The sequence below is a fragment of the Vigna umbellata genome, chromosome 1, assembly GCF_029865625.1.
Source record: "Vigna umbellata cultivar VRB3 chromosome 1, Vumbellata_1.0, whole genome shotgun sequence".
Classification (NCBI taxonomy): Eukaryota; Viridiplantae; Streptophyta; class Magnoliopsida; order Fabales; family Fabaceae; genus Vigna; species Vigna umbellata.
The window spans coordinates 86,520,244-86,531,296 of record NC_142165.1 but is presented as its reverse complement, the minus strand read 5'-3'; the positions used below and the strand labels follow the sequence as shown (position 1 = coordinate 86,531,296).

Genomic DNA, 11,053 nt, shown 5'->3' with positions numbered 1-11,053 from the left:
TCAACACTTTGTCAAGCTTATCTAGATATGGATTATGACAATTTCCCAATGCAATATTAACAACATAAATGTAACTTTTGGTTTGTTTTAAAATATCATCTCAATTATTGTAACAAAAACCTTCAGTTTTTCATAATTTTGAAATTAACATATAATATTTTTTAAATATTTTTGTTTGTTTTCAAATAATCATGTTTAACGGCAACTTTTTAATTAGATTTTGTAAAAGGAAGTTTGAAATAAAATATAACTTTTATTGAAAAATATATTATTTTAGATTTTTAATAAAAATAATATGTTATGGTTTTTTATAAATCATGTTTGTATAAATATATTTCGAAATTTTTTTTATCAGCTAAACAAATAATACCCGTTTCTTCTTAAAAAAAGTATTTTTTTAAATGCGAGAAATAATAATAATAATAGTAAAATTATGTTAGTCTAAATAAATTTTAATTATATATATATATATTAACTACTTATTAAAGTTACTAGAAATTTATGTGATGCATATTAATATAACATTCTTTTTTATAAGTTATTTTTCTTCATTTTTTTAGGTTTTTAAATTTGGCTTATGCTTAAAGCTAATAAAAATTGAGGAAAAAAAATCTTCAACAATATTAAAGATCGAAAATTTACAAGGAATTTAGTACGAAATTAAAGTTAAAAGAGGAAGTCTGTTAAGATATGCCAAATATTCTATTGAAGGATATTAAGCAATTAAATATTGTGTTAGTTATAATTTGTATATTATTATAATCTGTGCAGATTTGTACACCTGTCATTCCTTTAATAGATGAAGAATTATAGGATCCTTGAATGTATATATATATATATATATATATATATATATATATATATATATATATATATGGTACTCTACTATTTGAAATAATACATCAGAATTATTCTTTAAACCTTTTATTATGGTATCAGAGCCAAACACTGATATCCTTTACGATATAGGAATTAATGCTTTTTTTCATTGAATATTTCTGATGGCTTCTTCCGATCGAAGAAACATGATTCTGGAACTTCCGCTGCTTCCAAGAGTTATATTTCTACTGCTGCCGGATTTATGACCAAGTCAGGTATATCTAGCTCTGCCCTTAGTCTTTCTGTTATTACTAAGGGTAGTGATTGGATAATTGATTCGGGTGCTACTGATCATATCACTTGTGATCCTCATATATTTACTAATTTTTCTTCTAATTGTTCTAAAACTGTTATTATTAATGCCAATGGGGTCTCATCTCCTATTGAAGGTATATGTACTATATCACTCTCACCCTCCTTATCGATTCCTGATGTTTTATTTGTTCCTACATTAAACTGTAATCTTATCTCCGTCAGCAAGTTAACCAAATCACATTCTTGTGTTGCCTTGTTTTACCCAACCCATTGTCTTTTTTCAGAACATCCATTCCAAGGAGAAGATTGCTAGTGGTAGAGAGAGTGAAGGACTGTATTATCTTGAAAATGTCTCACAATCAAACCATAAAAGAGGGTTGGCTTGTCTTGCTAACGATCACATACAAGATAAAAACAAAAAAGAAATTTGGTTGTGGCATAGACGGTTGAGACATCCCTCTTTTGGTTATTTAAAAAAATTATTTCCATCACTATTTCATAAATGCAATATTTCTGATTTTTTTTTGTGAAACTTGTGTTTTGGCAAAAAATTATCGTGTTGTGTTTCCTTTAAGCAATAACAAAACTGATTTGCCTTTTTCATTAATTCACACAGATGTTTGGGGTTCTGCCCCGCAATCTACATATAATGTAAAAAATGGTTTATCAGTTTTGTTGATGATTGTACTCGGGTAAGCTGAGTATATTTGCTTAAATATAAAAGTGATGTATGTGATGTGGTTCGTTCCTTCTATCATCTGATTGTTACACAATTTAACACATCTATTAAGGTCATTCGATCAGACAATGGAGGGGAATATTTTAAGACTGAATTAATAGAATTCATGAACTCTAAAGGCATCTTGCATCAAACTACATATGTCCTTATTCACCACAACAAAATGGAGTGGCTGAGAGGAAAAATAGACATATATCAGAGGTGACAAGATCACTTTTGATAGATGGTAATGTCCCATCTCATTTATAGGGTGAGGCTGTGAGCTCTGTCGTTTATTTAATTAATCGAACCCCTTCTAGTGTGCTTAACTTTCGAAGGCCTTTTGATGTGTTGTCTGATCATTGTATCCTTCCTCCCATAGTTTATTTACCATCTCATATTTTTGGATGTGTTATATATGTTCACTTACACCCACATCAACGTACAAAGCTTGAAGAACGAGCGATCAAATGTGTTTTTGTTGGGTATGGATCAACTCAAAAAGGTTATCGTGCTTACCATCCACCATCAAAGAAATTTTATATTTCTATGGATGTGACATTTAATGAGCATGAATTTTTTTATGTTGATTCTCCACTTCAAGGAGACAATGAAAGTGAAGTGCATAATCATGATGTTGGTATGTTTAATTATGAAGATAAATTATCGTGTGAGGATCATTCTGTAGGAAGTGAGCCAATCCTAAATATGGACCCTTTTTTTCTGGATAATACAGTGTCTTCTGATCATAACCAATTGGCTCAATCTTCTCCACAGGTTCAACTTGACTCTTCAGAGATACCTTCTGATCCTATCTCTGATAGTACTAATTTAGATGAAATTGATCATGGAATTGATTCTTGTCTACGTGAGACCACCAGCACACCAAACACTGAGTCTACTACTGTTCAATATATTCTTCCACCTCGTTCTAACCGTGGTCAACCTCTAGTTAAATATGAACCAGACCTCCAAGCCAAAGTTAAATATCCCATTAGTAAATATGTGTCGTCTCATAGGTTATCTTAGTCATATGCATCATTCAATTATCTTCAATTTCTATTCCTAGTAATATACAGGAAGCTTTGGCAGATCCTAGATGGATCGAAGCAATGGTTGAGGAGATGACAGCTTTAAAAAAAACAACACTTGGGATCTTGTGTCCTTACCAAGAGGGAAGAAGACTGTGGGCTGCAAATGGGTCTTTACAATTAAGCATAAAGCTGATGGAACTATTGAGAGGTATAAAGCACGACTTGTGGCTAAAGGTTACACTCAGTCTTATGGTGTAGATTACCAAGAGACGTTCGCACCGGTAGCCAAGCTCAATGCTGTGAGAATATTTTTATCGCTAGCTGCAGACCAAGATTGGCCTCTTCTACAATTTGATGTGAAAAATGCTTTCCTACACAGAGAAATTTTAGAAGAAATTTATATGGATTCTCCACCAGGCATGACTGATTCAATTGGAATGAAGGTTTGCAAATTAAAGAAGTCTCTATATGGATTAAAACAATCCCCAAGAGCATGGTTTGGAAGGTTTACCAAGTTTATGAAGGCTTTTGGTTATAGAGCAAGTAACTCGGATCACACCTTATTTTTTAAGAGAGGAAAAGGAAAAATTACAGATTTGATTATATATGTAGATGACATGATTGTTACAGGAAATAACCAAGATGAGATTTCTAGTTTACAACAATACCTTGCATCTGAATTTGAGATGAAACAACTTGGAAACCTCAAATATTTTTTGGATATTGAAGTAGCTAGATCTAAACATGGTATTTTTCTATGCCAAAGAAAATATACTATTGATTTACTATCGGAAACTGGGCTGCTTGGGAGTAAACCAGCTGATACACCAATTGAACAAAATCATAAACTCTTTCAATGCTCAAATTTAGCAAGCATAGATAGAGGAAGATACCAAAGGCTGGTAGGAAAATTAATTTATTTGTGCCATACACGTCCAGATATCACATATGCAGTGAATGTTGTTAGTCAATTTATGCATGACCCACAGAAAATTCATATGGATGCTGTTGAAAGGATTTTGAGATATTTGAAGTCCGCTCCTGGAAAAGGAATTTTGTTCTCAAATCATGAAAACTTAAAGGTAGAAGGGTACACTGATGCATATTGGGCAGGTTCAAAAGATGATAGAAGATCTACCTCTAGATACTTTACTTTTGTAAGAGGGAATCTTGTAACTTGGAGGAGTAAAAAACAACCTGTAGTAGCAAGATCTAGTGCTGAAGCAGAATTCAGAGGCATGACACTAGGTGTATGTGAACTTTTGTGAATTAAAAATGTGCTATCAAATTTGGGCTTTAAACAAAATGAAGCTATGAGTTTGTACTATGACAATACTTCGTCTGTAGGAATTGCTCACAATCCTGTGCAACATGATAGAACAAAGCATGTGGAGATTGATAGACATTTCATCAAAGAGAAGCTTGAAGCTGGAATAATTTCATTTCCTTTTGTAAGATCAGAATTGCAATTAGCTAATGTTCTCACCAAAGGAGTGTCAAGAAGATTGTTTAATGAGTCTCTATTCAAGTTGGGAATGTGTGATATCCATGCACTAACTTGAGTGGAGGTGTTAAGATATGCCAAATATTCTATTAAAGGATATTAGGCAATCAAATATTGTGTTAGTTATAATTTAGATATTATTATAATTTGTGCAGATTTGTGCACCCGTCATTCCTTTAATAGATGAAGAATTATAAGATCCTTGAATGTATATATATGGTATTCTACTCTTTGAAATAATAGATCAGAATTATTCTTTAAACCTTTTATTAAAGTCTACACTAAATTAATACCCATAGATAGAAAATGAAATCTACAAGTAGGATGAGAAAACAGATAAGTTCAGTCCCTTTTTGGTCCGATCCATTTGTAGTTTATTAACAATGAACTGGGACAAACCAGTTTGTTTATACAACACAAACTAGAAAATATAACCTATCCTATCCTACAAGAGTTGATGGGCTATCGGATCAATCCGTTTGACCCCCTTTTTTTTAAGAAAAAAATTGTATTTTCTGCCATTAACACTGTATGGTAGTGGTGGCCAATTTTGTTACATATTTGACATTGAGCGCAACCAGGAAATAGTAGAAGCATTCCAAGAATTTCATTGAAGATTTTGGATTTTGAAGGGCAAAACTATATTTGTTGATTGAATGACCTCCATGATTTTGAGAAAGAGATCTTTTATGAATGACCTGATGTCCAAGAAGTAGTAGAAACATTAGGTTGAATAAGACGAGGATGAACCATTTTATGTCTTTCTAGTCTTTTATCCTTGTTGACCCGGTTAACCGTAGTTGATGGACCCAACGGTCCTGAGTGGATGGACCGAACGGTGCTGAATGCTGACCGTTCGATTTACCCTAGGTATGATACAAGGATCAACCATTTTATGTCTTTCTAGTCTTTTATCCTTGTTGTTTTCAAATGAGGAAGTTATCATCAATTCAGTGAAGAATTCTCAACTGACTTAGTGGTAGGCTTTTTCATAGTCTATCTTAATAATTATCGTACTCTTCTTCCTTTGTGTACAATGATCTACTATTTGGTTAGTTACTAGGATACTATCCAAGAAACTTCTCTCCTTGATAAATCTTAGGATACTATCCAGTAGACTTCCTTCCTTAATAAATGTTGATGGGAACCATATATTACTTTTGGAACTACTCTGTTCAACGTATTTGCAACTACTTTTCTTTATTTATTCTTCTCCATCTTATCCTATAATGGAAGTATTTTAGAGTTTATATCCCTTTCTCTAACCATTTAACCTTGGCCTTCTGTTTTATAATTGAATTTTCTTTTTCTAGAGCCAGTTTTAGTTCACTAAAACCTCAAATTTTCACCAATGTTATCATCGTCATCCAGCTTATCATTTGATCAATTTGCATAATTAAATGTTTTTTAGTATTCACTAGCCTAAAGACATCTTTATTCCTTTCCTTTAGATCAATTTTCATCTTTTTATATGACTTCCACACTCTATCTACAACATCTTTGAACCCAATCAGCTGAAGTAGATTTAAGGACAAGTGCACAGTGGTCAAACACGTGTCTTCCTTGACATGTTGTTTACAGTCTGGCCGTTGATCCAACCACTCAACGAATACCAATGCTCTGTATATTTCCTGTTGTTATCATAACCATTCTATAGTTTTATTTCCTATATCTTCAATGTTTTATTATAATAATAATAATTACACCAATTAAATTATTTTTAACTAATTATATTTTATTTTTATATTAATTTTAACCATAAAGAAAATTTTAATCTATTAAAATATCCTTTATCCATTATAACCATCAAATCATTCACAATTTTTTAAAAACTTTTTCGTCATATCTTTTCATTTTTACCTCTTTATCCTTAAAATAAATAACATCACTTTTTTTTTCTATCTTTTCAAATACATTCATTCATTCCAATTCATCATAACTTAATGTAGGGATGTTTCGAAAAACTTGTTCTAAAAGATATTATATGTAGTGAAAAGTTTGTTTCCAAAATCTCATTTGGAGAAACTTGGTCCATATTTTATGCATGTTGAGAATTTTGTTTTAAAAATCTTGTCTGGAAATTTTGTTATGAAAATCTCATTCTAAAAATTGTTTCAAAATTTCCAGAAAATTTATCCTGGCTATTTTTTGTAAAATGCTTAATTCAGAAATCACTTTTAGAATATGTTAAATATCATTTTGAAAATTTGAGGGGGTATGTAAAGAAATTGTGGGGTTGCAGGAAGTAAAAGCAAGAGATTTTATGTTCATTTTTACAATAACATTTCTTAATATAAAATGTATAAAAAAAAGTGCATATTGACATTAAAAAAATACATTTATTTATAAATAGCCCAGAGAAATTCTATTCTTCTATGGTTAGTGTAATTTTAATTTAGAGAACTTGACTTTTTTTTATATATATATTACGAGTAAACTAATGATTTCAGACCATTCTTTTATTAATTCACCGAATTTTTAAAGTAAGGATGTGCGTTACATTTTCAATCCCTTTCCATCTTTTCTATGTTTTTGTTAGAAAAATCTTTTCCGTTCTTTGCCTTAGATGCAAACAAAACGTAAGAGACATTGCCCAGTCAAGTTGGCTTTTTACAGGGGAGAAATGTCGCTTTTAGATTTTATATGTATTTTTTGTGGTGAAAACCAAATTCAAGATTCTAATGATTTTGGCTTTCCCTTCGATTTGATCGAAATATTATGAAATGGTTTTAAAGGTTAGAAACTTATTAATGAATATGGTGATTATTCTGAGAAGTGAAGCATTAAAAAAGCTACTAAAAGAAATACAGTATGTCCCCTAATATTCTAAATTCTACAGTTTTATATAGTTTGAATGTTTTAAAATAATTTAAACAAATAAATTTATTTCTGGTTTGAAGTGTGTATTCCATTTGGTGACATTTTTTGAATTTGGTTGGAGGCGAAGGAAGTACATATATGTAAGGTGATAGTTGAAAGCTGGTGATACCATCACACACTTACACTTATCCTAATATAATATCGGCCACTGCATTTGCTTCCAAATCTCGTCCACTCAAATCTTATACTTTTCTCTTTTCTCTAAATTCTTTCATACTCACATCAATTCATCACTTCATTCAGCATTTCTTCCCCTAGCTAGTTTCATCAATGGCTGCTGCTGTCAGTGCTGCAGTCTCTTTTCCATCCACCAAATCCACCTCTCTCCAAAGTAGGACCTCCATCGTTGCCCCAGAGAGAGTCATTTTCAAGAAGGTATGTCTGATTACTTCCATCACAAACATAATCAGAATTTCATTGTGATCATCTATGATGACTTTTAATGTAATTTTTTTATCATTAAAAGTAGCTAAGAAAATGTTGTATCTAAGTTTTGTCTTTGATGTAATTGAGGACTGATATTGCAGTTTAGATGATCTGGGTTGTTAAGTAAGGTTTCTATCTCAGGTTCCATTTCAATACAGAGATGCTTCCAGCAATGGAAGGGTGGTTTCCATCAGAGCTCAAGTCACCACTGAGGCACCAACCAAGGTTGAAAAAGAGTCTAAGAAACAGGATGAAGGTGTAATTGTGAACAAGTTCAAACCCAAGGCCCCATACATCGGTAGATGCCTTCTCAACACAAAGATCACAGGAGATGATGCTCCAGGAGAAACTTGGCACATGGTCTTCAGCACCGAGGGTGCGAAGTTCATTACTTTTCTCTTTTCTTTTTCTCTTTGTAGACAGCTAATGTTATGGTGTTTTGATTTCAGGAGAGGTTCCTTACAGAGAAGGACAATCAATTGGGGTAATTCCTGACGGTGTTGACAAGAATGGCAAACCTCATAAACTGAGATTGTATTCTATTGCCAGCAGTGCCATTGGTGACTTTGGTGATTCCAAGACTGTGAGTATCATGTCATATATTAACAATTTCACATTGTAAACATTATAACGCTTTTATTTGATCAATATTGTTGCTTTCATACATGAGTCTTGTTCTGAACTTACTTCAGTTGCTTGCCCATTGTACACCTGAACTAATTTGAAATTTTGAACTATAACAAGGGAGAGAGAGAAAGAGAAATTATATCAGTCCAAAATTGTGTACTAAACTGGTTAGCTTGATATGATTGCTTTCATACAGGTTTCTCTATGCGTGAAACGACTAGTGTACACAAATGAAAGTGGAGAAATTGTCAAGGGAGTCTGCTCAAATTTCTTGTGTAAGGATGAGTAGTTTGTTTTTTATGTTTAACACAATGTAGGCTAGAATATCTTATTTGGCTACTTTACTTTGTTACACCAATGGAATCTACCGTGTTCTTCTACCAATTATTCATGTTCCTCTTTTATTCAGGTGACCTGAAGCCAGGATCTGATGTAACAATAACTGGACCTGTTGGGAAAGAAATGCTTATGCCAAAAGATCCTAATGCCACCGTTGTCATGGTACACTATCATTCATTTTATTATAAGATGAAAACGAATATGGTGTACATATACATGACGATTGTTCTGGTCTTCACCATTTGATCATTGAAATTTTCTTCACAGTTGGCAACTGGAACTGGGATTGCCCCATTTCGGTCATTTTTATGGAAAATGTTTTTTGAGAAGCACGAAGATTACAAGGCAAGTGTCTGCAAAATCTAGTATCCTTATTCAGATGTATCAGAAACCAAAACCAGGACATTTAGCCATTTTTGTGAGACATTTTAATGTAATTTTAACCGAGTCTGATAGCTTCTGTGATTCATTAAGCCATTTTTACATTGTGAGATAAGCTTTAGCCATTGCTTTATAATCGGCATAGGCAAACTGATATTCTGATTACAAAACTTTGAACATTATCAGTATGTGTTTATAAGTGGAAACATTTAATTATTAACCATGTTTGACGTATATGTAGTTCAATGGTTTGGCATGGCTCTTCTTGGGTGTACCTACAAGCAGCTCATTGCTTTACAAAGAGGTGAGAAGAATGGGAGTTTTCTCATTGATGGTTTGTTTTAAAGATATTTTAATATACTGATAGAAGTTGTTTTGTATGAGGCAGGAATTTGAAAAGATGCAGGAGAAATATCCAGAGAACTTCAGACTTGACTTTGCTGTGAGCAGAGAACAAACAAATGAGCAAGGAGAGAAGATGTACATCCAAACTCGAATGGCTCAATATGCAGAAGAGCTTTGGGAACTACTGAAGAAGGATAATACTTTTGTGTATATGTGTGGACTGAAAGGAATGGAAAAGGGAATTGATGATATTATGGTATCATTGGCTGCCAGAGATGGTAAGAAATTTTCCTTTTGGCTTGCTACATCGTTTTGGGAGAAACCTCATTGATTATGTTGTCTTTTGATTGTGTAATATAGGCATTGATTGGATTGATTACAAGAAGCAATTGAAGAAAGCTGAGCAATGGAACGTGGAAGTGTATTAATTTATAGATATTAACTCCTACTTCATGCTGCAACAAGTCTCAAAGTGTATCATCCCTCCTTCGTTGTATAGATATATGACGAATCCTGTAATTTTTCTTTCACCATTTTTATATTATTCATCAATAATTTCACTGTCAGTTTTACAAGTATAATAAGTTAAGCTAAAATAGATGTAATTTTGCCTTTCGTTTCTGATTTAAATTTTGGCTTATTTTGTTTAAACTATTACTTAATAAAAACAAATATACGATATATTTAACATTTATGTAAACATGTTTTTAAAATGATAAAATAACTTAATTTTTAATAACACAACATAAACTAGTACTTATATTATGATGTGATCGATTCCTTTTAAATTTGATAGAAAAATGTCACATACTTAATTCAACTTGTTTTCTTCTTTGGATTTTGATCACATAAGTTCGATTGCAAAGCCATTGAATTTTGAATAAAATAACAAAATTATAAATTAGCTATAAAACGTTATTTGATTAATTTCTAATTTTTTTATGCACTAATTAAATAAAAACACATTGGTATCTTTATTTTTTATTATAAATAATTATTTTAATTTAAAAATAAATTAAAGACACAATAATTTAAAAGGATAATATAATAAAATAACTATTTTAATTTAAAATAATTATATTTAAAATAAAATAGAAATGTAATTGTCTCAGTTTAAAATAACGGGTTAATTAAAGAATGAAATGAACAAAACAAAAAAAAATTAGAAAACAATGTGTAAAAAGAAAAATAAACTGCTTATATATATATATATATATATATATATATATATATATATATTAATTCAACTATAATTAAAGATAAAACATAAATATAAACTAAATAAACTAAAATGATAAATCTTATATAATATAGTTTCCAACTAGATTATTTTAAGAAAATATATTTATTGATATATTTTTTAGATATTCTCTTGTGATATAGATTCAAATTTTGTTATATTTTATTTTCACTCTTCAGAATTTTTTAACATACAGTATAAATAAAATTAATAAAATTTGATAATATAATAATGAGTTAATTAAATAAATTTGAGACATATTCCATGATAACTTGTCTAGGCTGTTTATGAAAACAAGGATAATTTAAAAAACAGAAATTATTTAAAGTAATCGATAACTAGTAATTAATGAATAATTAATAATTAATCGCTGGTAGGGTTGGATTTGATTTATTGATCCTTGGAATTGCAGTTCACATCGAATA

The 11,053-nt window shown here is 31.0% G+C and overlaps 1 protein-coding gene across 1 annotated transcript; it reads left to right on the top strand.

Annotated features, from left to right (window-relative positions):
• Positions 1 to 7,457: 7,457 nt before the first annotated feature.
• Positions 7,458 to 9,954, top strand: FNR1 (ferredoxin-NADP[+]-oxidoreductase 1). The gene is made up of 9 exons (XM_047312518.2): positions 7,458 to 7,645; positions 7,838 to 8,072; positions 8,146 to 8,279; positions 8,520 to 8,598; positions 8,733 to 8,824; positions 8,930 to 9,007; positions 9,285 to 9,347; positions 9,432 to 9,666; positions 9,749 to 9,954. Exons 1-9 carry the CDS (start codon positions 7,541 to 7,543, stop codon positions 9,814 to 9,816), a joined length of 1,089 nt encoding a protein of 362 aa, XP_047168474.1. The 5' UTR covers positions 7,458 to 7,540; the 3' UTR covers positions 9,817 to 9,954.
• The last annotated feature ends 1,099 nt before the right edge of the window (positions 9,955 to 11,053 follow it).